The following is a 27047-nucleotide window of genomic DNA, read 5'->3' as shown; positions in this document are numbered from 1 at the left end:
TTAAACAATCAACAGTATAGACATAAATGCTGTTAGCAATGCAGAAGGTAACTAAAAGGCAATGCAATGACATTATTTACTTGTCTAATCTATCTCCTTGTTCACACCAATGTCGAAGGCCACTACCATCTTGACGCAACAGATGTGGGAAATACCACATCAATCCTGTCACCAAAGAATGTGGATCTCTGGTTTTCAAACCAAAGTATACACCTGACCTATACGTGCCCCAATATCTGTCTGCAACTTCTAATCCGGTTGCTGTAACTAGCTGTTTTTAAGTAAACAAATAAATATTAGTATACTGAAAAAATGTAATGACTTAGTTGAAATAAATAATAATTATTTAATAAGTAAAAGTAAATGCAGATCATACCTTTTCTACATCATATGGTGCATTTACTCTGGTTTCAAGGTATCCTTTATAGCTAAACCACATAGCTATGGCAATGCATAAAACTGCAGTAATATTTAATACTGGCATTTTTAATGTACTTTCTTTTTTAGTATTACCGGAATTTAAAATTTTGTTCCTTATTTTTATCGGTCTATCTTGTGTTTTAATCTTAGCCATTATATTTATTCTGAAATAAATGTGATAAGTATCAATAATAGTTATACAAGAAAAATTTAAATATGTACTTGTTTTCCTTTGCAATAAAAATAACACTTTACATAGATTTTAGAGATGTAAAATAAGTCATTTAATCATAATATTAGTAAACATTATAATTATAGATACCTTATGGTGCAACAATATTTTAATAGTTGGTGTAAATTGTGAATTCAAATCAAGAATTTTGTTTTTCATTCGTTCGGTACGATTTATTTTTAATAGGTTATATTTGGCATAAATTTACTATTTGTTTTGTAAAAACTGAAGAACAGAATATATCCAAATATACCTAAAAAAATGTATGAAAGAAGTGTGTTATGCTTATAGTTACATCATTTCCTTCTCTCGATCTTATCAATGAACAGTAAAATTGAGCAAAATATATACGAAAAAGTAGCGCTGCAGTTTAAATGATTTTAAACTGCTACGAATTATAAATTCCTAATAATAATTATTTTTCTTGTTAACATTCTACTGAATTTTGCTTATTAACTCACTATTCTTATTTACATAAATAAATATACTTAGCATCAATTAACTGCATTTTTACTTTTATATGATGTATTCTCTTCTAAGCACCTGTCTATAGGGTAAATCAAACGATTTTGTATAACATTTAAATTTTTATTTATCCAATTGTTGCATATAATACAAATAAAGCATTTACTATCGCACAATAATCATAATTGGGGAAGAGCTTATAATTATACTGTTTACATATTCGTGTATGTATGTAGATCTTTGATTAGTAGTTATAACATTACTATAGTTAGCACATTGTTTAAATTTACAAATGGAAATATTAAATATCAATGTTTGCGCGATAAAATTAACTATAATTTTATCATGATTGAATGTTTTGTACATGTGTCCTTTTTATTAGTTACTTTTCCTCTTTTGAATACAATTTCCATCTGAATTTTAAGCAAGTACATCATGTGTAAAATGGTCGCTTAGGTAATAGAATTTGTTATGTATTATGATTCAGGAGAATATAATATTTGGATTAGCGAATGTATCGTATGTATATGTATTGAAATGTACGTAATTTACTTTACTTACTTCTATTATCTTAAATATCTTATATATTTGTTTTTAAAAATTTTGTTAAAACAATTGCGTATATACAATGTCGACAATGTATAGGTTTCCTTGAATATTATGACTAAACAACGAAATATACATATACCTTAAAAATATAACCGAGTGTAAGACTGTGAATAATTATTTTCCTTAGTTTACAACGTATAACAGTAAAACATGTTTCACAGCCGGTAGTATACATTAACTGCAATAAACTTAGGAATATAACAAGTAGACCTTGCTTAATAAATTTTATATCATTTGGTATATAGCATCTTTTCTCGATAGCAAAATTACTTTTCCAATAATGTATCCACTGTTTACAGCCATTCAAAGGCATGTTTTGTTCTTCAGAACTGTAACAATTTGTTCAAATTAAGAGAGTGAATGCTGGTGTATCTTATATTAAAAATACGATTAGATTTCTAAAATTCTTGTTGTTCCATTTTTGGAGTTTTCTAGAAAAATTTCAGAGGCATAATCGTGTTTTACATATAAAATGTTCCTCTAGTCTCACTTTCTTAATTTCGATTTTTCGTGAAGAAGCAAATAATGATGTCTGATTCAACATTATCGTTCGAATAATGAACTATCAGCAATCTATACATTGATTGTTTTTATAACGATTCGTATTGCAAGATATACATACAAAAGATTGAAAAACATTAATGAAGTAGGACCATAAACATCGTTGTTTCATACAAAAAGGCATATGTTATAATATATACGGACCTGCCTTTTTTTTCGTGTAAAATCATACTATAACGAAGTAACGAAATGTTTATGATACACCAATATACATAAACAAACTATAATGTAAAAAGTAAAATATTTTTATGTACATAGGAATGTCATTGGCATGAGGTACCATGTACTATTCTACAATGTCTTTTTTTTTTATAATTCTTACTATATGTTATCTTCTTTTTTAAATAATGTTATAATAATAGTACATTCTACAATAGCATATGTGATTCACCCAGAATGACGATTCTGTAGCGTTTCGCTATTTCTCATGAATTAGCATTAACAAAAAAAACAACATTTTTTTCATTAATTCCTCGGAGTCATTACAAACGAACAAATATTACTTATTTACTTAAACTAAGCATACAACACGAATTCTTCCTTCTTCAAATATCAAATATTTTTTTCTTTGATTTTTTCTCTATTGAAAATAACAATGCACTCAATTTATCTATAATTATAGTATTTTATATTGCTTTTCTCTGAGCTAATATGAATATTTACCAATAAATATTACATTGTACCAATAAAATTTACGCAAATGTAGGTAATCTAAACATTATAACTTTGCAAATATTTGAATAATATTTTTGAAGTTAGAAACGTAAGAGAATCTATAAATTAAAAGTTTGTAAACGTACATCAATGAAACAGTACAAAAATAATATCGAATAAACGATTCAAAGATAAAGTTTAAAATATATATCCTTTCTGTTATGTGTATACATGTTTTTGCGTGTGTATTTCCATATACACACAAAAATTTGTACACACACTTGAAAAATGATTGTGTTCAGCAATACAGTATCTTATTTAAACATGTGCTATTTCTTTTGCGTATTCATAGTCTGTTAAAAAGTGTCGAACAGATAATTCTGTTGCTTCATACAATATAGTCAAGTAACAAAAGAGTATATATATTATTAATGCACTGAATATACATGTAATTACATGTCGCGTAATGTAGTATGAAATCGAACACAATTCTTTAAATAAAAAATGGATAATTCTAAAATAATAGATTGTATCTTAACATTAAATAAAAAAAAAGCACTTGATTTATACAGACCTGGAAAATATTGTTTGTTATGTATGGTGCTTCTAATTTTTATACATACTTTCTATAACAGTGTGATGAAGCAAATACTGTATCTACTATAAACCTCTCTTTACAAGTAATAACATATGTTTTTACTATGACCATCGATATAAATATATTACTCCTAAGGGAAAGCAAATACGTTTCAATTTTATCATTTTAAACTTTTACCATAAACAAATCATTCAAGAAAAATGCTAATTTATGATAAGACGATTGAAAGTATAGAATAATAAGTCTTCCAAAATACGTGGTTGGTACAATGATGCAGCTACAACTAATGGAAATAATACAGTACGTACTGAGAAATCAAAATAATAAATTTAAATATAAAAAAGAAAATTTAAGAATTGAAATTAATTAATCTTATTTTAACTTGATCTATTCGTGTCCCGTACAACGGTATTAAATAAAGTAAAAGTAAATGCTGAAAAAGAAAGTCAGAAATCTGACAATATATACTTCGTTTCAAACATAATTGCATGAACATTATAGCACAGAACGAGTATAACAGATATTTCTGCGGCCAGCGCTTACGAATTAATCTCTTCAAATGGATGTATAGAATATCCTAACGTTCTTCCGTTTTCTCAAATTTAGCTTTAATGTTTTGGTATTAATACCATTCGCATGGAACTCCCTTTCTTTGTCTTGTGGGAAATGACGTTATTACAACGCAAATGGACAGGCGAATCAGCACATTATTCTGTTACATACCTCTGTAGAATATATTTTTTATTGCAAGTTTCTACTTAATAACATAACAAGATTTATGTAAATATCTAAAAAAAGGATTGCATTGTATTTTTAATTTGGAAAGATTAAGATTTTTAAATCAATAAGTGAAAGAAGTTCTAAATCTGAAACATATCGATATATTTTCAGTCAAAGTATTTTAATGTGAAAAATACAAACGTAAGGTACTCTTCAGAGGTATCCAACACATGTTAACTGCAAGTAATAATTTACTTACAAATTAATGTACTGATTCGACTGGCCAGTTGCGTTGATTACGGTTCATTTTCTCAAACTATCTTTACTACTCGCTCGGCTAGTTGAAGCTGTGCTAGATTCTCCAGGTCCACCAGCACCTCCTGTGTCTCCATTAATACTTGATCCAACAAGAGATGCTGTTGGCGTAACTGGAGCTGAACGTCTCCTCACTTTAGTCAAAGCTTTATCTAATCGTTGTATAAATACATCCACATCTGATCTTTTCATACCCAAAGCTGCAGCAGCAGTTAAATATGGTACTGGATAATTACTATTATGTGCTCCCCAACCTGAATAAAATAAGATTACAACATGATATTATTAATTAAAATAGAATTTAGTTAAAAATAAAAGTCACGTATTCAATACAAACCTTCAAACTTGTGTGAAACAACGTGTTTGCTTTCCGTAGCCGTTATTACTCTTATACCGCTAACATTGCGGAGGAATAGTATTGAACGTAGCATATTAACTTGTTGGAAACCATTATGATGATTTAAAAATTGAAGGGTCATTCCCATTGATATGGGGTTTCCTTTAGTGTCTAGCAATCTTTCATCATACCGTGCTGCTAGTTTTCCAAGTTCTTCTTTCAAACACGAATACATCTCTTTACGTTGCGTTATCAATTGCTTGTAACCAGCCATTCCCAAACTTAGCAATGTTATCATTACATCCATAATCGAGCTAGCACTCGCACGACCTGGATACATTTTTGATATGCGATCTAAAAGATTTTTGTCAAACGAACCAATAATTGCTCCACCCACTGGAACTAAGAAATTCTTATCTGTGCTTTGAACAAAAGCATCGACACGGCCTTTTCGCGATGCTTCTTGTATGAGGTGCATACATCTTGTACTCTGCAAGCTTTAATAGTAGAATACGATGTAATATGTGTTTAAATGTAATCAATTTAAAATGACATTTCTCTCAGTACACAAACTTACCCATATGCATTGTTTACTAAGTGGGGAATGTTATATTGAGTACAAAGTGCTGCGATAGAATCAATGGAGTCACTTGCTCTAGGTGCAAAGCAACTGGTTGTTGTAAGCACGCAAGCAACACTTTCACCTAAAGCTGACATTTGAGATTCGAGTCTTTGCATATCTGTCTTTACTTCATCTCCGATTATTTTTGTTTCGATAACAATTGGTTCTAAACCAGCAGTAAATATTGACTTAAAGCTTGACTTTTGATCAATTCTAGACCATAGAACATACTTTGCTCGTGGTCTGTCTTGTTTAAATGTTAACATACATAATACCAAGCTCATGCCTGTAGCCATTGGAGATAAAAAACAGCCTGCTATACTCTTTACTCCTGCAATAAGAAATATTATTAAATTTATTGTATGTGTATACAATACACTTAACCAGTCTAAAACTATTAATCTTACCCATGTATCGAATAACTTCAAGCACCAGAGCATTTGTTAATTTATACATTAAACTACTTCCAGCAGCTTTTGGTTGCACTTCCTCTAAATCGCTCGATCTACCTATACCATGTCCCATTCGAAAATGTCGCCTTGCAACAATGTTAGATATAATCCTTGCCTCGCGTTCTCCGACGCTACAGTTGGAAGGAAAATTGTTACTATCCATTTGCGATAGATCCGAAAGGAATGCTTCTATTGTTGCTTCATCCCATCCCTCTTCTGGCCATTTTTGCTGTTTTTAAAAAATTCATAGCGTCAATCATCGAGATATTTAATTATCAGATTTTTAAATATAGCCTTACATGTTCAATGAAATGTCTTATAAGATTTTCACGTGACTTTTTTGCATTTAAGCCTTGTTGTACGTAGGTCGCTGGAATTAGCTTTTCCGCTAAACTGAATGCCTGATTATTCATCTTCTTGGATTACCCAATTCTTTCAAATGTTTAGGCCACAAATCTTAGGAAGTTCGATGTTTTAGTATACCATTGCTTTCGGTAATCAATGTTAGATCATTAGAATAATTATTAGATTTTAGGTAATATTATTTAATGCGCATTACATAACACAAAAGAGATGATACAAACATGAAATTTTGCATTGTTGATATTTGATACTGATTATATATGTATATATAATAAATTTATTTATTTATGAAATAAAACTTTCTTATCGAATGAATTAACGAATAAATATTTTAATGATAAAATATATCAGCTCTTAAGTGATGTTCTTGGATACATGAGGTGCAATGAATTTAAAAAATAGAATGCAAACTTTTCATATAAAACTGAAATTTATTAAAAAATTATGCATACACTCGTCATAATTTGAAAACAAAACAATTACATACAATTGGAATGAAACATAATTATAAAACTAAATAGAATACAAACTATAACTATACAATAATAAAACATTTAAAAATAGAATAAGTTAAAAAAATACCATGAACAGGCATAACATTATATAATATAAAAAAATATGAATCAAAGATAAGTAAAGCAATTCGATAAGAATGTTAGAATAAACGTACGAAACAGCGTTGTTTAAGGGTGTAGAAAAACATGTTGGACTCATTCAAAGAAAAACATAAGATAATTGGCTGAATTCAATACTGGATCAATGTAAAGGTTATGTGTATTCGAATCATTCAAATATCGAAATACCATAATATCCTGCGAGAAAAGAAAAATAATCGAACAACATAAAGCAATTGCAACGTGAATCTTGGTATAATTAGCGAAGAAATAAAGGAAACCTGGTAACTTTAAAGTGACACAGTTTCGTGGAGTGGTCCAAATGACAGAATAAAAATGGGTTGGGCTAGGATGATATTCAAGTGGCGGTGCATCGACAATCATGCACTACCTGACGCATTCCAGAGACTCCAAGCCGTAATCGCATACGTTCGTTTAACTGAACCGAGCAAAGACGGACACGGCTCGTGTCGCGTTCATCCGTAATTGTCACCAGACCGCACAGGGTTGTTAGGTTATGTCGTGTCGAGGTCACCTAAATCGGATTAATTTTACGCAATACAGAGGATGCAACGTAATTGTTTGGCCACGGGGGCCTCGGGACTGCGTTTCAATTGTCGTTGGTTACACGATGTGTACCGCGGACGCGTGGAGAATCGCGAAAATTGCCAAGCACGGAATTTTACCTCGAATTATGGCGTTCAGGCGACAGCGGACGGACGGGTTACGCACGGCGCTACGAACGAATTCGTCCGCCGCCTTTACGGGTCAAAGTGATACGTGTGCGATTCACAACTCAGCTAGCCGGCAGGTGCATTATTTACTGATTATTATCCTCTTCCTTCCTTGCATTCGAATCACCATAACATTTTCATTAAGAAAAATGGACATGTCAGTAGTGACGGATCGGTGATTTTTTTTAAGTATGTCATGCATTCCACAAACTTTACGACAGTGTTTCTCAAACTTTTTGTAGACCTCTTTGGTAAAGGAACATTTTTGCTTATTTGAAATAAAATACAATTATTTTTATTCAGTAAATTTCAAAACTGCTTCTTAATATAGTAATCCATAATTAAATATATTTTTTATTCATTGATATTTAAGAATTCTTATTATTCATCTCATGTTCAAACTATAATAAAATTTGCCATTTTTTTATAAAATTGTTCAAAACTTCTTCAATTTTTGAGTTTCCAGTTTATTTTTAACCGATTACTGATAACTTTTTAACGAGTCGTTAGTACGGATACTACGGAAAGCATTTCTTTTATATCTTTTTTGTCTGATAACTTCTGGACCCCTATCAACATGTTTGCGACCCCCTAGGGATCTGTAGAACTGCTTTACGTATTCTAAGACTCAGCATATATAATATACATATTATATTGTATTTTCAAAACTTATCACTAACTATTTGAATATTCATTCTTGCTTTTTAAAAATGTGTTTTTTTGCACGTTTCCTGCGTTGTATTTTCACTAAATTGTACTATTTATAACAACCTCATCCTAATTATTAATAATTTATTTAACCGTTATGATACTTAATTCTGTATCTCAATTTTTTAATATCTACAAATTTTGCGATATACTATCTCTTACAAGAACACTACGTAATTATGTATCGTCATGTGTCTAAATAAACAATTTTTTTATCTACGAATTCAAATACGATCATTTTCACTTACATCATACATTGTGTACATTTAAAAAAAAAAGATGCACTTAGTATGTCCGATGGTACACAAATAAATAATTGTGCCATCGTGAATTGAAATTAGTTTTCGATACATTCTTCCTGTAGTAATCGCAGTTTCTCGTACACGCGAGTTTGAAAAGGCTTAATTCGCGCGCCACGAAAAAATTTGAAACGGCATAGGAACACTTCGATTTTCTGCATTGGTATACTTGCACGGAGGTCAACGCAATTCAGTGAACTGACCTCAGTGCGCGTAAGGTTTGCATCGTGCAACGGTGTTAAATTAGTGCTCAAGTGACAGACATAGTGCTGTGCGTCGGCATTTAACCTATATGAGAATAGTATTCTAAACTCCGTTGTTTATATCTATATAGGACGCTAAAAGCATATTGATAAGTCTAGTGCGATAGGTACGTTCCTCCATGCTTGTAATGAATTTCGCTTGTGGACACATTATCAACGTAGTGGTCGTATTTTTTGTATAACTTTTACGAATAAGAGAATACTTTGCAGGACTGTGCCTCGTATGTAAATATTATCGCTAATAAATCTCTTTAAATTATTAATCGAAATTTTCTATGTACGTACATGCACGAATTTGTGAAGAAAATAGTTTCAGTGATAAGAGCAACTGATAAACAATATCCAAAACTATGATGGTTTGTAAATTAAACCGAGCGATTCCTGTGAAGTTAAAGTGACTAATTTATTTTTATTGTCATTTTTCGCGATTGTTCTGCAAAATATTTACTAAAAACTATGGTTACTTTTACAGTATACGATAAAGAAAATGGCTATTTCGAAATAGAATCGTTGAACACTTGAATTTACAGCTTCAGGCTACATTATCTCTATTAGTATTCACTTTAAAGTAGTGCATTCATTTTCTCATGAAATTGCAAGTAGAATAATAGTTTAAATTATTCTCGACACAATAAACGGACGAAAGGGTATCGCAAATTACGCAAGATTCGAGTGACGATATCGAAGAAAATATTTTTCCCCAAGCATCTCATAATTTATATTCGCGATGATGCTCGCAGTAGCTCACGATTTCCTCGTGGAGAGAAGTTATTGATGTTTTTGCGATCATTTCGTATCATTCGCCATACAAATAGACATTTCTTAAGATTCATGTAAGAAGTTGAATTAAAGGTTAATTGTTCTGGTGAATTGACGATTTTTTTCGATTCTTGCAGTTAATCATGGAATTAGACAATTGTAATTCACACGGAGATCACGAAAACATCGCACCGAACACGCCACAACACGATAACGACCCTAGCGGAACTAAAAAATGGTACCGGCAGGCTAGTCAGAGGTTAGTGGTTGTTTTTGTTTATTTTTTTTTCGTGAATTATTTGCAGTCGCAAAACTGTTGATACAAAAAGTATTAGAAGTTGTACATATTTGTGAATTTGTTGTATACGAATTATATTGTACACTACTTTCTCAGCTTTCTTCCATTGCATTAATTTTGATTGAATGCATTTTTTTTAAATATAGTTTTTACATAATTGATGACGATGATTATGATGATGTTCGATGTACTGGGTTACAATTTTATATTATTTTTACTTTTATATCGTTTAAAATAATTGGAGGATCAACATTTCTGATCTATTACTATTGTTGTTAAGATTATTATTACTATTTTTATTTCAATTGTTCTTGTATATTTATCGTTATTTTTCTTGCAATTTTACAATTATTCCAATGACTATGCTGCAACTATACTATCACCACACTGTTACTATACATACAATGGTTACATAATTATTGTTATTATCATCGCTATCGATATTATCGTAGTCCGACCCTCTAATTATTTTGACATTTTGAGGTCTGTATCTTAAACCAACAATTAAACCAACAAGAGCTTCACATTTTTGTGTATTAGCAATCGACAAAGTTATGAGATTTTAACGATCATCGATGAAGCGTGTAAGATACGTTAAGTAGGAGATTTTATGATATTTATAAGATCTCCAAGGACAACTGTTTAAAAAGCCTACGCACTGTCAGCCGCTGCTCGATCATAGTGCTTAAAAATAACTTGTTCAACTTAATATTTCCACCGTGGTCGTCAATGCTTTCGGTTCGTGCGAATTAGTTCAGAATTTTACGGCGTAGAGGTTACGCCATCGACATCGATGCAGTTCTAATCCCAATCGATTTTATCGTTAAATCGAAACTCTCGTATCTCGGTACGCCACTTCACGGCGTGTTGAGACAAACAATGCGATAACGTTAATACGACCGATAACAACGCATGTTTCGTTGGGATATAATATTTCTGGCTGCTTGTAACAACTCGGTGACTGGGTTACTGAGAAATTCTATTTCAGATTATTTGTAGACATTTTTAACGTAGAAAATTGTGGATAACTTAAACGTTCTCTTCAGAAAGTTTTTATTTTCGTTATTAAGATACATAAAGTTATACAAATTTTGTCCAATTAAAGAGGTTATGCGAAAATAGTGCTGGAAAAAATAGGGAAACGTGTGGACCACTTTAATAATATGTTCCGTCTTCATTCATAGCTGCAGGAAAGTTAACTGTTTACTTTATTGACACGATAGCGTCGCGCGTCTCTGTGTATTTTTCCTTCTCTATTATCGTCACGCGAATTGACCCCTGCAGCCTTCTTATCGTCGTTGCTATTCTGGCCATACGTTGTATTCGTTTTCGCCGTTTCCTCCAATACGGGACCAAAAATTCTCATCGCGTAGCGGTCATTACGTCGTTGTCATTCGCCCTGGTCGGTCAACGAAAGTGTAAATACTCGCGGTTCGCGATCGATACCCGACAAACGACACCGTGGTTGCCTTCATAATGAGTCGTGCAAGCGTTAACGTGTTGGTCACAACGCCAAGCAGAACTGGTAATTCTTCCTGATTTGTAAATACGTTCCCATTTATCCACACGGGTATTGCAAGTCCACCGTGTTTTCGAACGATCAATTGTTCTATTAAATGTTTCATAGAGTATAAATGAAAACAGAATAAATGTATTTTTGAGTTTGCTTTGAAATTCTGTCGAAAGACGTTCCCAAACTTGATTTGGAAAAAGTGTTCGTTCCGCGAGAAAACACCCCCCGCCCCCCATTTATTGTTAGTTAGCCCACTCGTTTATTCGTCGGTCAAGTAACTATCGCGCATATCTTCCGGGCAGGCTGGAAAGTTCGATTCGACGAGTCGAACATCTTCTGTAAGGGATCCATTCATCGGTCGATGCTCGATTTTGGTTTGAATCTCGGGACGAGAATGGCCAAGCACAATCGTAGCGAGCAGTACCTGGATAGCTGCAACGAGGGCGGTGGCATGCAAACAGATAAGCGTGAATTAGGTCAGAGGTAAATCTTTGCATCTTCATTTTAAACGTCGGCGACGATTTCTTTACGGTTCCATTGATACATAATCGAAATCACGTTGCTTTCTATCTCTGTACGGTTTCCTTTCACGCACATACACCGTGTCATTAACGAGTCGTACTAACCGTTTAATCGTATTAAAAATGAAACGGTTCAGGACATTGAAGGTCGAATGGCTCGGGATCTAAATACTTTTCGGGGGATTTGGGTCTCTCTCTCTATCTTGCATGACAATAATGCGCGCGCGCGTATCCGCAACGATCTGCAACCCTCAAGCAATGCCTACAGGGTGTTTCGAAGAAAGGCTCGCGAACTTTCAGAGTATCTAACGCTCGCCAAATGGAACACAAGACTCGGTGAATATAGGGTGAGTCTAAAGTGACGTCACAATATTCACGGCTACTTGCTATATTTGCATTCGTCAATGACTGGATCAGAGATGGGCATTATCTAGATAAAAGAAAAAGTAATAAATAAAAAAATCGAATGGAAGACTTAGAAAATAAATATATTCATTGTTCGTTACTTGAAATTTTTATTTAAATAAATATTATGCCAATCTCTGAACTCAACTACACGAGCTATTCTAGTTTTCATTCGTGACAGTCGGAGAGAACGTACCATTTTCTTTGTTGTTGTATCTATTGGTTTGAGGTCATTTCTGTTTACTATGATAAGCGTCCCAACAACTTCCACGGAAACATGTCTTTTGAAATGTCTTGTACAAGCACAAGGGACAATTGTACGCGATAAATGTGAAACATGCATTAGGTATAATCGCGCAATGTTTATTTTCTTTTTTTGCCTCTTGTTTCGCTTATTGTTAGCATCGAAAACTCCTGATAACGAGGCCAGAAATATACTGTATATGCTGCAACGACGCGATATCATCGCGAACGCGAATAAAAACACTAAACACGTTGCAAAGTACGGGATGTCGCAACCTACTTACATATGTGAACGTTTTATCTGAATAATATTTGTCAAACTCATTTGCAAAGAATATTTCGAAGATGGTGGTTTAATGATCTGTTACAAGCACGAGTTTAGTTTTAACTCTTCCTTAAGGTAGCGATACAAACGTAACTTGGATCTACATAATTGATCAAATTCAGATGGCAACACGAAAGTAAGAGAAAGAGCAAGTTCGTTAATGTTCCTTTCTACTTTTGGGATAAAGAAAACAAAGAAACCTTATCTTTATTTACACCTACAGTTATCCACATTTTTCTACATCACGCTGAAATATTGCATTTCGCGCGAACCAAGTCACAACCAGTACTTATCGAACAACGAAGTAGACAATTCGGCACGGTCGAACCAGTTTCACTTCAATTCCAGTCTTCTATTCGGGTAAATAGAGTGCATCATTTCTTTGCAGCTACGTGCCGCTTCAAGCGTATTTCGAATAGCATTCCAGGAACTCCCGGCCTGTTGGGTTCTGAAAAATAGATTCGAAACTCGAAGGGTACGTGATCGTTCACACGCACCTATTTCGAAATACAGTGTGTCCCAAAAATGTTGGAGGTCCTTGAAAAGGGTGGTTCAGGGGGTGATTTGAAACAACTTTTTCCTTAGCGAAATTATTGTCCGAGGCTTTGTTAAGGAGATATTAACGGAAAACACTGACCAATCAGAGCGCGCGGATACCGTTGGAGCGGCCGCGAGAGCGATGGCTACGCGCTAGGTAGCCGCTCTCGTACGCGAACAAGTGACTCGACGTGCATCGAAGGATATTGACGCGGCCGCTCAGCGCGTAGCCTTAGCTACCGCGACCGCTCCAACGGTATCCGCGCGCTCTGATTGGTCAGTGTTTTCCGTTAATATCTCCTCAACGAAGCCCCATCCGACATTTTTGCAAAGGAAAAAGTTGTTTCAAATCACCTCCCGAACTACCCCTTTCAAGGACCTCCAACATTTTTGGGACATCCTGTATAGAACAACTGAAATGGAAGATATCGAAAGAGTTCCACGACTGTTTCGACTCCTGATGTAATATGCTTTCTCGAGCCCAAGAATGTTTGAGAAGCGCTGCTCTAGCTGGATAGTGACGTAGACGTATCAACACAGCCTGACACAACGCATACGTCAGGCTGTTGTTACTCTCTATAAACATAATGCTTTCGGGCAATTCGATGTGGATGAATGTCAAAGCTCCGTTGTCACGTCATAAATGACACTGATACATGGTCTATTCATCCCTGTCTTACTTCGATTATGGGATCGTGTTTCTAGCCATTTTAGAAGATTGAAGTAAATATATTATGGGACGAAATAGTGTTCAGAGTTAGATTTCTAGCTACAGCATAGATTAGCGAGTTAGAGGATTATGTAGAATTTGAAAGATGAGAAGTAAATAATATACATTTGTCGAATATCGAGTCTGTAAGGCATGTTAGATCTTCAGATATCTTAGTAGTTCTCCAAGTGTTTTATACAAGGAAAAATGCAATAGATTTTAAACAACTTATTTGTCGTTGCGTAAGAACCATGGGTGCAACTTATTTTGGTCACTGGCAGGAAACCTTGGCAACGCGATTCCGATATGTATTAATTATAACGTCGCAATGATGGGCACGTGTAAAACATTGATACTATTAGGTCAGCCGTTTCTCGACAAGAGGAAAAAGTGAAGGGGAAATGCGCTTTTAGTTATGTTTAGAATTTAATTTTAGCCACGACATCCAAGTGGCAGGTCACACGCATTTCTGTTAGAATTGCTATTTACACCGTCATTTCAATTTCGCACACACATATTCAAAATAAATTGTACAAACGCTAGATGAATTACGTACATAGAAACGGCTAACGTGATTCTTTATCTTAAGCTCTAGTTTGGAGTTTCGCTTTTTCCATTTTGAGAATCTCTTAATTACTTCAAGGGAATTACTCGATGATCCAACTCTAAGAAATGTGATTCACGATTGCGTCAACCGTTCGAAGAAAGAAAAACTTTGGCGTTTACATTGAACGCTTTATCTCGTGGAGCGATAATAATTAAGATAGTTTCTTCAAATCTTTAGAATTATGAATAATAAGTTGGCTCTGGTTGGTTTAAGTAGTTGTGCATATACATATTTATGAGGTAGAAATCATATATCGCACGTCCATGGGGAATTTGCCACCGGAATCTCAAACACGAGAGATTTTTAGTCGCCGCCACTCTCGTTGCAACGTCTGTGATATATGTATGTACATAACCATAGGAAAGGGAATAGTGAAAGTGTAGCCGATACGTAGACGATACTGCCTTAGCATGGACTCGTATGTAGACGTGCATCCTGACACGATGCTTGACCGACTTAACCGAAAGTCGATATCGCGAACCGACGCGCGAAGGAGGCTCGTGTCGGAGCAATTAAAACCTAAAACAACGACTGTGTTGGCTTAACAATTTTATGGCAGCCCGGAAATTGCCTTACATTACAACGTAACAGGGATTGTTCTAGACTAGAGTTTCGATGTTCCATACGCTTTCTTTCTCAATCGATACAGATAACGTCGCATCACGTTCGTTTCATCCTCGTCCGAAGAGTTCTAAGAAATTTACTCGCAGTGTTTTCCATTTGTGATAATCGAGACACAATGTGCGTCGTCAAGAGTTAGTCGACGTAAAGCTCTCGAGACTTTCCACTAAACAATTATCTACAATTACATAACGCCAGAAGATCGAAAGTTTCGATAAAATCTACCCTGTACCGCATCGTAAGGTCGAATTCAGTGGAATCTAATTTTAGGTCGGTAACGATGGAGTTCCCATACATAACCCAGCACAAGGTCACGTGACTCATCTTTACCGTGTACGAACGTAGCGATCATTGTCTGTACGTTTTTTGTTTGGCAATTGCATAGAATTGGGTATGAAAAGAACGAAATAGATATTTCAAGCGTGGTTGGTTGAGGTCTACAGCGTACAAACGCGTTTTGTTCGAAACTGTAGGATATTAATCGTGTTTTCTTCGCTCAATTGCAATTATTAATGGTTTTCCATACACGGTGGCGTTTGAAAATATCTAGAGAGTTACCATTCGAACTCTGCGTTAGACAAAAAGTGTCCCTGGAACAAAGATAGGTACCAAAATACTAAAAAAACGACTAAACATAACCTATATAGGGTAAACTCACGAACACTGCTTTCTTCTTTTACAATTCTAAACGTCTTTCGATGAATGATGCAATTTGAAATATCATTTCATGTGTTCCTCAAGTATCTCTGTGTCTGAACATTGTGTTCAAGTTCACTCGCGAAATTACTCTTCAAATTACAGTTTTTAAGCGCGATAAGTACATGTATATACGTCTGTTACTCAAAGTTGCACGCGATTATTCCAACAGACAAAAGAATTCTTCGTGAAACGGTTAACTCGCCACGTATCTTCATGCCGCCTGAACAAATTGATAATTAGACGAGAGTTCTCGCTGCTGCTGAAATCCATTAAGCAACAACCTACATTGTCTTCTCATTCGTTATTATTGTTACATTACATCTATTTATGGCATAGATCTTCTTTGCTGTATGTTGCTCAACGTACGTCGAAAAAGTAGAAACAATACTGTGGAAACTGTAACTATTATTGCGTAACTACGACAGATGGCGGTTCATAGTTCATTCTGGCGTGAACCAGTGTGAACTGTGCCACTCGCGGCTTGCTTCAATTTACGAGATTACAAATACCGACCATCGATACAAGACGAAGTAAAGGTAGTAAATTAGTAATTTTGATATATAAAAACTGTAATAAGTTTTTATTTCATACGCGACAATTTTAGCATGCCTAGATATTAAGCTAAACAGATCGAAACATTTAACAGCAGGATCGAAGCACGTCATTGTTTTATCGTTAATTGTATTACAATAATTTGGAAAACAAGAATCCGTTTATTTATATGTGAGATGTATCTGTAAGGAATCTCTGTACACCACGAAACCAATTATAGCGGAGATGCGTCCGGAAGACGATGAATTAATTCCTATCGGTGCGTATTAACCGGTTACTCGGCAAGTCAAGGATCAGTTGACGTTTGATCATCGAGCGGATCGCATCGTACTTTTCTGTCACGCGACTTTCACGTGTCAACCGTTAAAAGTCTCTTCTTTCGATCGACGAGTGTGAAATTTTTCTTATCTATATGCTTGCTAATAAAAAACGCTGATATCTAGTATAGTGTTATTTAAAAAAAGAGACAGCGTGTACGAATACTCAAAGTATAATAAAAAAAAATTTAGAGAATTTTCAAATTTATTTAAATTTCACTTGACAAGCGATCGATTCGCAAGAAATAAGTACGTATTACAGTTCATTGTTTCTCGAATATTTAACGTTATCTCCGAGATAAACTTCAGTGACGCGTAATGTAATCGACAAAGTGCATATCGGAGGCTTCTTTGATTTAAGAGATATAAAGTGGCGTGATACGGATTTTAAATTGAATCCACGTGTAATTATATATATATATATATATTTTTTTTTTTTTTTTTTTTTTGTGGAATTCTGGGTACCTAGTGTATTTATTAAACGAATGTTTTACAATTTGTAAATTGTATTTCGTATAGACGATCATGCTACATGACGTAATACATGTAAATGATTTCCTTGCATCTTATTGGCGTCACATTTCAAACAATGTGTAGGCTGCTACCTTATCCACGTAATTCGATTATGATACCCTGAATCGGATACATCGTAAAATTGATCGTAAAGAGATCTATAGAATAAAATAATTCTCTCTTCTAACAGACACGCGTGATTAGTTCAAGTAGCCGGCACATTCTACAGGAAGCATAGACGTTGACAAATGCGTGTCCGTTAATTTGAGTTGAATAGAACCTTTGATCTTTTGCAAGAGGCACATTGACCAAGATAAATGCGAATAAAGAGCAAACTTGGAACAGTCGCTTTGTAGACGTTCCTTGATACGGTAGATTCGACGACATTGGCCTTCGACTAATTTTTTCAGTCATTTACAAGTCTATTTCCGTTTATGTTAATGACAATTTCGTCGTTGCAATGAACTGGAAACTAGAATCACATCCAACAATCTGTTTAACGCGATTTATTTTTATTTATTTTGACTCAGTTTTATCAGTGAGCGATTATATTGCAGAACGTTACGCTTTTCGGATAAGTTTTATCGTCTTCCGTATGGTTCGTATCCTTGACGATTAATTGTTTAGTTTAAAGTAAACTGATTACATCATCGAAGAGATATTCGCGAGTTTAGTATTTCCACGTTACAACACCATTTAAAATAGTTTGAAATATTAATTACACGCGTATGTGTGAATATCCCTGAAGAGGTTAAAACGTCGATGGCTTCTCGGTCGCTTTTGAACGCCTAGACGTTTCTGTTTGTCACGTGACCGCGATTTTGATTAAAAACTATTCAGTTGATTTCTAACAGAGCGGATTATACATATGCTACGATGAGTGAAATCCAATAGTAAAGAGCGATCGACGCGTACCGTTATCGGCGTAGAGAACGACACCTTCTTGATTAGAGCTCTGACGACATATCCATCACCCTGACATTATTGCGACATAGAATACATGGCTTTATACGCGTGCCATTTTCTTCGATGTTTGTTCACGACTGGCCTATTGTGACAGCAGAATTTCCACAACGCATTCTACATACGTTCTTTACATTGCACGAAATTTCACGGATATCGTTATTTTTGCAATCGAAGGCATGCTTTTACGTGAAAGGCTTCTATTCTTGAACCGTCGTGTCGTTATATTAACACCGGTCACTCGGAAACATTTTTCATAGATGACTTATCGTTTCCATGCGAAACGCCATTCGGTTCTGTCGGGCACAACGTGAAGTTGCAACGGTCCAGAGCGATGGAGTAGCGAGGATGAGCAATTGCTGCTGTATTCATTCTCCTAGAATCCTTCCTCTTTCTCGAATCTCGTACTTTTCAATTATGGATGAAATTCGGATTTTCTATGTTATAAAAATCGTAATTATAAATCATAAAAAAAAAAAAAAAAAAACAATTGACCGCGTTGTTACTGATGTACAATTAATTAAACCACAATCATTTCTCGAGTACCATGAATGAATGTGTAGATATACGTATTAATTTATTATGGATGTGTGTGAGAGCAGAAAAGTTGTACTTTTACAAAAATTTCCAATTATACTTACGGAACGCATCGCATACTTTCACAGCAATTATTTGATTATAGAAACAATCTAGACGGAAGATGTATCACGTCGTTTAACACGAGAGTAGATTAATCGTGTCACTGAAGTTAATCGAACACGTTTGAAGTCTTGTGTTTGCTGAAATATCGGATAGAAGTGAATGTCTCGAGACACCTTGCATTAGTCGTGTCGTTTCTAAACATTAGAAATTCCGAAGATCCGTACGACACAATTTCCGCTTTCACTTCATTTCGCAAAAGCTTTTCGTGTATTTGCTTTATTCGATTCCATTCAATCGAAGCTGTTATTACCGACTGACAGGTACGCATATCGATCACGAGGTGCCGATGATTATTTGAAAGTAGCAAAAAATGTGGCTGAAGGATGTGAATGACGACGTCTTACCGGCAGATTTCGTGAACTCGCGATGCTGCGTCCAAAACGAGTAAGTTTCTCTGGTTGTGTTTCTTTTGTGTTAGAAAATTGCTCCGATCAAACGGTATATTGTCACTTGTGTCGTTCGCACGTCAAGTAATGTGTTGCAATTGCGCACAATTCACCAGCGAATATTTTATCGTAAATACACATCAAGCGCTGTGTGTAGACGTTTATTTGTTTTAAAAATACAGTGAATCCTGTCTGAGGGGCGCTACTGTCCGTCCAATGCTCTGCAAGCTCTAGACTTCTAGACCTAGACTGTGACTGCTCACAGAGAGCGGCTTAGTGAGCGGTGCCTGTCGTATCTTCACTGCCTCTTAAATAATATTCACTGTATTTCATCTTGATTCCATTTAAACCATCAAAATAAGAAAATTATTCATTGTTATCATTCATTTATCTTATTAGTCAGGACTTATTTAATAATTAGTTGTTTAGTCCTGAATTTCTGTACTTCAGGTAAACGGAACATTTTGCATGTGCCTGTAAATTATAATATTTACGATGTACAACATATTTCAGATTTTTAATTGAAATTTGGTGTAAAAATTAAATATGTATGACTTTTTATACGAAACTCGATACGTTTTACGATGTAAATGTTACATTTAATGATCGTGCGATTAGTTGCAACGTCTCCCATGTGATTTCATTACTTGTTTTACTGGTCTTGTAATCCAAGTGTCGAAAATCCAATAAAATCGACTCAATTATGACCAATTTATATTTATCTGAACAAATTCAAGTACATCTGATAACATGTATACCTCCTCGTTTAAATGAGATTGATGCAGCGGAACGCTTGAGAATCAATAATAAGATAGCGCATGTATCTCGTGTACATATGTATATCCATAACTAACTGTACGTGAAACATCGAAGCAAACGTGATTTCATTGCTTCGTATTACTTGATCGTAGGACAAATAAATTAACGTCAACGTCAATTATTTATACAGAGCCGTTGAGGCTACGAATCAGATAAGAATCAATGTAATTATCGACCGGATGACATCTATCATTCTTTTTGTAAGTGGACCTGGTGGGTGTAATATATCTTTCTCTATGGCGTTTATGCCTTCGTTAACTCGAACCTTCTGCACACATTGTTCTTTATTGGTTTTGTACCAGAGATAAACAATTTTTACATCATTTTACTATATCATTATATAATTTTAATCTTCGATATCGAGCGCGATATTCACAACCGCCACGATATCGTAATCTTTTTTTTTCTTTTTTTCTTTTTTTTTTTTTTTAAATTGAAAATTGCGGCTACGCGTAGATTATCATTTTTGCGACAAATCGAAATTTAATTAAATTTATCAAAATACAAACGGATAGTTGATAAGATAGGCAAAATAAACTGACCATATGACGTGTTACGATTTTATCGTGGCTTCGTAAAAACGTAGATAAAGAACAGAAAAACATTTGACCCCTAAACGATAATAATCTTCATTTTTAGAAAAAGGAAATATTTGTAAGATTTCCTTGTTAGAAAGATTCCTGATCTTACTTTAAATTAAAGAAGGAGCTTCAGTTACCCCCTAATAAATGTACATATACACTGCATAGCGATTGAGAAGTATGGTTCTTTATTAATCTATGTTCATTCGCTTTTGTTGCAGAATATTTGTCAACCGTAGTCTACATTTAGAAAACATCAAGTTCTATGGCTTCGATATGGATTACACGTTGGCAGGTAAATCGTCATTTCCTTCTCAAACGGCAAAAATTTTTAATAACGAATATATATTAATCTTCATTTTACGTCTGGTAGAGTACAAGTCGCCGCAGTACGAGCAACTGGGTTTCACGTTGCTGAAAGATCGCCTCGTGTCGTTGGGATATCCGCAAGAAATTACAGCGTTCGAGTACGATCCAAGCTTTCCAGTGCGAGGGTTATGGTTCGACACTCTTTACGGAAATCTCTTGAAGGTGGATGCTTACGGAAACATTCTAGTTTGTGTTCACGGTTTCGAGTTTTTAAAACAGTAAGTATATATGATACGTTTAAGGCCATATAACTTTACTGTAGTACCTAATGTGGATCCAACTGTAATGGCATCGCGGGTCACGCGGTGACCCACGCGTTACAGGCTATGTTTACATCCAACTTCATTGTCTCATGCAACGCTGTTATATATAGCTGGCAACAACAACCCCTTGTTCCTTTCACGCGAAATTCTTCTATAAATAAAAGAATGACAACAATTCACAAAAACATATTTCACCGTGTTTCAGTTCACAAGTATACGAGCTTTACCCAAACAAATTTTTACAATTGGACGAATCCAGGGTTTACGTGCTCAACACGCTGTTCAATCTTCCCGAAACGTATTTGCTAGCATGCCTGATAGACTTTTTTACCAATTCGCCGCAATACTCGCGAGAGAAGACAGGCGTGAAAGAAGGAGAGCTCACGATGAGCTTCAAGAGTATATTCCAGGACGTTCGAAGCGCAGTGGACTGGATACATCTACACGGTGACCTTAAAACTAAAACTATCGAGAATTTGGACGAGTACGTGAAAAAAGACGAAAGGCTACCGATGTTCCTTACCAGGATCCGGGAAAGCGGGGCGAGAGTGTTCCTTTTAACGAATAGCGATTACGTTTTTACCGATAAAATAATGACTTATCTCTTTGATTTTCCACACGGAGCAAGGGTGCGTAATTCAAATCTATTGCTTTATGCGATTGTATAATCGGTGGATAGATTAGAAGATTAATTTAAATGTTTCGTTCTTTGCAGCCCGACGAACCTCACAGAAATTGGAAAACATATTTTGATACTATCGTAGTAGACGCCAGGAAGCCGTTGTTTTTCGGAGAAGGTACAATTTTGCGACAAGTAGATACGAGGACCGGTGCTTTGAAGCTAGGAACACACAAGGGCCCGCTTCATACAGGTAAACGTCACCTATCGGTTTAATTAGAATTAGAATATGGCTCCAGTCTGTTAGTAGTCAAACAGTAATTTTATAACGTTCTCCTTAAACAGGTGAAGTTTACTCAGGTGGTTCGTGCGACGTGTTCACCGAGCTTATAGGCGCAAAGGGCAAAGACGTTTTGTACGTTGGAGATCATATTTTTGGTGATATTTTAAAGAGTAAAAAAATTAGAGGGTGGAGAACGTTTTTGATAGTGCCTGAACTCGTTCAAGAACTTCATGTTTGGACGGACAAGTGTCAATTATTCGCTGAATTACAGAACCTAGATGTTATGCTAGGAGAAATGTATAAGTAAGTGAAAAACAACTGCTGAATATTGCTAACAAACATAAAAGTACCAAGTACTATATTTGCGTCTTGTAACTTCCAGAAATTTAGATAGCAGCACAAAAGAAAAACCTGACATTTCAAAGCTCCGAGCATCCATAAGGGACGTCACGCACAAAATGGATCTGTCTTACGGAATGATGGGTTCTCTGTTTCGTAGCGGAAGTAGGCAAACCTTTTTCAGCAGTCAAGTGGTGAGGTATGCTGATCTTTACGCGGCAACCTTCTTGAACCTCATTTATTATCCGTTCTCGTACATGTTTCGAGCTCCTGCCATGTTGGTGAGTGCATACTAAAGAATATCCTCTTTCTTTCTTGTAAACTATGTTATTCAACTTTCACTTAATCATTTTCAGATGCCCCATGAAAGTACAGTGGCTCACGAACAGAGATTTGTAATGGAAACACCAATGATTAGTCGATCCCGAACTTTTAAGTTTAACGACGAAGAAGAAGAACCAACCAAGCCTTCGGTAAGTATCCGTTTCATTGTTAGATATTTACTAGTCTAAATATCTAGTAAATCTTAAATAATTCGTGTTATTAATTATCAGAAGACGTTATACGTGGATTCTGCAAACAATCAAATACCACATGCAAGGCCTGAAACTCCGCGCAATGTAACGCATACACACGACGAAGATTGTAGTGACGAAGACAGTGACTCTCAAAAGCACGGGAATCACGTAAGAACGTGTTCAAGAAGTGGTAACTGTAAATGAATTATTTTTCATGCTACTTCTTTCCGTTACGTTTCGTTCCTACATTCTTTCAATGATTTAGCGATATTACTGGAAGGTTTGATACGACCCCGCTATGTGAAAGAAGTACTTCGAGATCTTGATCGGATGTATGGAATGATTTCTTCAGACTAAGTTTCATTTTTGCATTCTTTCAATCATTTATTAATAGCGTAAAATTTGATATGGTTTTGCCACTCTGTAATTATATTCTCAAATCTTGATTAGATTTATTTAACTATTTATAATTAATAACGTCATTGGTTAATTAGTCCAATGTATGTGTACATAAAAGTATGTACAATTGTTTTTAACTATCATTTTAGATGCAATATATTACTCGGGTATAATTCAAGAAAAAAAATTGTTTAATTTTCACGTTCTATTTCCATTACGATATTTTCAATAGAACAAATATTCCAAAATGAACGCAATATATTTACGGGTTAATATATATATAAACTGAATTTATCGTCATATAATATGACTTAAAAAGTTGCAAGTTATGAATTACTGTAAACAGCAATGTATGTTAATATGCATGTTAATGTATATCTCTTGTTGACTTGGCTCTATATTTATTTAAATTCAAATAAAACTGTACGAGATTGCAAAATATTTCCAGTCAAGGAATTTAGGAATTCTTCTATATCTTCATAAATGATTATTTTATTAGTTACTCACATCTATTGATAATATTATATACTAGAGTACTATAATGTTATTAATATATTTTAATTAATAATGAAAACGAATCAAATACAGGATATAGTTGTTAATTCTTTCGTATCGGTAATAACTTTTTAACTAAGGGACAAGAGAAGCAATATTTTATTGCTCACTAGTAATAAAATAACGTTTTTTAGTTATGTCTTATTTTCAAATATACATCCATTTTCGCACAAAAATTTGGGATTTTCATAGAGATATTAAATTTTTGCATTACAAAAGTATCTACATACTCTAGACTTTCTCATGTATGTACAATACATTTTATATGTTTAGTTTCATGCAATATATCCATAACCATAAACTTGTTATATGTTATATGAGAATAGTAAGTGTTATAAATATTGAAAATAGAATAAGATTGAGTATTAGGCTAGTCTTTTTACATAAAATTTAGTTAAATGACGCGATAAGAGTAGAATTAAATTGAAAAAAAAAATGAAAAAAAAAACAGTCGAATTGTTATCGAATCTTTGTTACATAAATTGCATTAAGAATGCATAAAACATGTGTTCTTATCCAACTATACTCTTAATTTTTATTATATAGGTAATAATACACGATCTTGTTACTGTTCCAAGTTTTACATTGAGAACGTGATGATTACAAACAAAAGTATAAGCAAAACATTGCTGAAGTAGCTAATAAAATCGAAAGTCTTTCTCGTAATGCTTTCTCAGATTGTAGTGCTGAAGTCGAGAATGACAATTTATCAAATCATTGTCATACAGCATCAGTTGAGAATAAAATTGAAATATAAATAATATTTTATTATTAATTTCCAGAATCAATTTTATAAATTAAATAGTTCATAGTGAACATTCAGGCAGCAATGATTTATACATTATAATACTCGTTAGATTTTGAAGTAATAAAACTCATGGAAATGTATTATAAAATAATACATTAACCATTAAATTGATCACATTTCACAGATAGGCAAACTAGAAGTTGATTTTATTTTTTGAACTGTATATATATTATGAAGGTTGTTGAACATTCTTGACTGTAATAAAATAAGTAAATAGTTGTATTTATTTATTATACAAAATACATCTACATATGTATGTATACTACATATACATTGGCTGGTGCTAGGTTTTCTCATACTGTGAAGATTTAATTTTTTTGCAAACACAATTATAAACGAACGAGAGTTATTTTATTTATAAAAGTTTTATTACCATGCGATATAATGGTAGAATGTGAATCATGTATCAATCAAAATAAAAATACGATTATAACTGTTATATTTATTTAAACATGACTAGTGTTATGCATGAAAATTGTTATATTCCTCGATAGTATCGTTAATAAACAATTTTTTAACATCACCGATATTGTTCCATGAGAAAACTTCAGTTTTCTTTACATCAGCAGATCTGCTAAATATTCTTCGAATTCCTCTTCCCTGGTCTTTTCTAAACTGTCTACTGGTTTTTCTTTCCAAATTTTCGATTCATCTTTTTCTGTTTGTTCAATGGATTTTTCAGAATTATTTACGGCTTCGTTCTCTTCAATTTTAATCTCTACCGCAGATGTACTAGGTATGCTATCGCGGGTTTCCAAGTTCGTTCCTAATCTCCTCAATGTTTTATGTCTTTTCGCTTCGCGTTTCTGCGATCGATAATTTAAATGCACTGAGCAATCAGGACACAATCCTTAAAGTGCATATCATCAATGAATGTGTATTTTAAATTAAAGAACATAACAAAAAAAATATGCTTACTTAATTTCACAAGAGCATGCTTTTTCTCTCCATGTTCTATGTAACCAAAGTTTACTTCCCAAGATCTTAGCCCTTCTTTTACTTTACATTTTTTATTTCCACATTCAAACTGTCCTTTACCAACAATTACTTCTTTCTCCGTTCTCCATCTTAAGGCAATCTGTTCAACATTAACAACTATGTAACTCCAAGACTTGATGTACATCAAATACAACTACGATGTACCTTATTTTGTTTGTAATACGTTAAATCAGCTATGCAATATTCCTTAAACAATTTGTCATAATACTTTTTCGCTAATTTCGCACCCCACGACTCTGGCGTATCGTTATCTTCATCCCAGAGAAATCTGTGGTTTTCTCTAATAACGTCGTAGTCTGTCTTATCTCGGGACCTCGAAACACAGGCCGAAACGTCAAGAGCTGCTCGTTTTAAGGTTTACAAAGTTATCATTTCTCTCCGCCCGTTACTTTTAAATAAGTCTATCCCAATGTATCGTTAACATATCAAGTTGCCCAAAAAAAAATGTCCAGATAAATGTTTCAATAGACATTTTAAACAAATGCAAATTGCAAACATCGATTTATACGAAAACTAACAAAGTTTACGACTAGAATATCAAGTGCTTAAATAAAAATTGATTAAAAAATGTAACATACGTGTCTCGTTTCAAGGACGATACCGAACTTCCATGTAACAATAAATAATCATTTATAAGTTTCTTGTGTCTGTCATAAGCTGACAAGTAAGCGTATGCTGGAAACATATTGTTTAACTAATACGAAGCACACTGACGTATTTATGCGTTTTGATACGTGATATCGAAGTATCAGTGAAGAATATTGGAGTCATGTAATCGATGTGTATATTTTTTTTTCTTTTTATCCTTTTCAAATCGAATTTCATAGACTTGGCTGAAAAATGGCTGACAACCGACCTA

General features: G+C 34.2%; 4 protein-coding genes across 13 annotated transcripts in view; 1 reads left to right on the top strand and 3 right to left on the bottom strand.

Moving 5' to 3' along the window:
- The window catches only part of LOC128875565 (uncharacterized), a 3338-nt gene extending 2456 nt beyond the window's left edge, over positions 1-882 (bottom strand). The window contains exons 1-3 of the mRNA XM_054121239.1: positions 743-882; positions 377-584; positions 81-271 (exon numbers count right to left, since the gene is read on the bottom strand). Coding sequence (XP_053977214.1) covers positions 81-271; positions 377-574 — 389 coding nt within the window. The 5' untranslated portion in view covers positions 575-584; positions 743-882. The remainder of the gene's footprint in view (positions 1-80; positions 272-376; positions 585-742) is intronic.
- On the bottom strand, positions 743-8797 carry LOC128875571 (O-phosphoseryl-tRNA(Sec) selenium transferase). Of its 3 annotated transcripts, none has more exons than XM_054121258.1 (7): positions 7649-8797; positions 6285-6473; positions 5941-6214; positions 5489-5864; positions 4912-5408; positions 1167-4828; positions 743-905 (listed from the first exon to the last, which is right to left on the bottom strand). In XM_054121258.1, exons 2-6 carry the CDS (start codon positions 6396-6398, stop codon positions 4563-4565), a joined length of 1527 nt encoding a protein of 508 aa, XP_053977233.1. In that variant the 5' UTR covers positions 6399-6473; positions 7649-8797; the 3' UTR covers positions 743-905; positions 1167-4562. The 3 variants fall into 3 exon arrangements, with proteins under 3 accessions (XP_053977233.1, XP_053977231.1, XP_053977232.1); XM_054121256.1 differs by lacking the exon at positions 7649-8797 and adding an exon at positions 7354-7495; XM_054121257.1 differs by lacking the exon at positions 7649-8797 and adding an exon at positions 7354-7494 and having other exon boundaries at positions 6285-6441.
- LOC128875566 (cytosolic purine 5'-nucleotidase) lies at positions 7480-25628 on the top strand. 8 transcript variants are annotated; one of them, XM_054121241.1, is made up of 10 exons: positions 7480-7773; positions 9863-9984; positions 21258-21331; positions 21410-21623; positions 21874-22297; positions 22384-22540; positions 22633-22873; positions 22953-23190; positions 23266-23382; positions 23467-25628. In XM_054121241.1, the coding sequence occupies exons 1-10, from the start codon at positions 7480-7482 to the stop codon at positions 23629-23631; spliced, it is 2046 nt and encodes a 681-aa protein (XP_053977216.1). In that variant the 3' UTR covers positions 23632-25628. The 8 variants fall into 8 exon arrangements, with proteins under 8 accessions (XP_053977216.1, XP_053977215.1, XP_053977219.1 ...); XM_054121240.1 differs by having other exon boundaries at positions 23464-25628; XM_054121244.1 differs by lacking the exon at positions 7480-7773 and adding an exon at positions 8939-9073 and having other exon boundaries at positions 23464-25628.
- LOC128875574 (protein FRA10AC1) lies at positions 25145-27047 on the bottom strand. The gene is made up of 4 exons (XM_054121263.1): positions 26767-27047; positions 26333-26501; positions 26108-26267; positions 25145-26039 (listed from the first exon to the last, which is right to left on the bottom strand). Exons 1-4 carry the CDS (start codon positions 26871-26873, stop codon positions 25747-25749), a joined length of 729 nt encoding a protein of 242 aa, XP_053977238.1. The 5' UTR covers positions 26874-27047; the 3' UTR covers positions 25145-25746.

The sequence above is a fragment of the Hylaeus volcanicus genome, chromosome 4 (genome assembly GCF_026283585.1).
Source record: "Hylaeus volcanicus isolate JK05 chromosome 4, UHH_iyHylVolc1.0_haploid, whole genome shotgun sequence".
Lineage (NCBI taxonomy): Eukaryota > Metazoa > Arthropoda > Insecta > Hymenoptera > Colletidae > Hylaeus > Hylaeus volcanicus.
The sequence above is the reverse complement of the archived record's forward strand: the minus strand, read 5'-3'. Positions and strand labels throughout refer to the sequence as shown.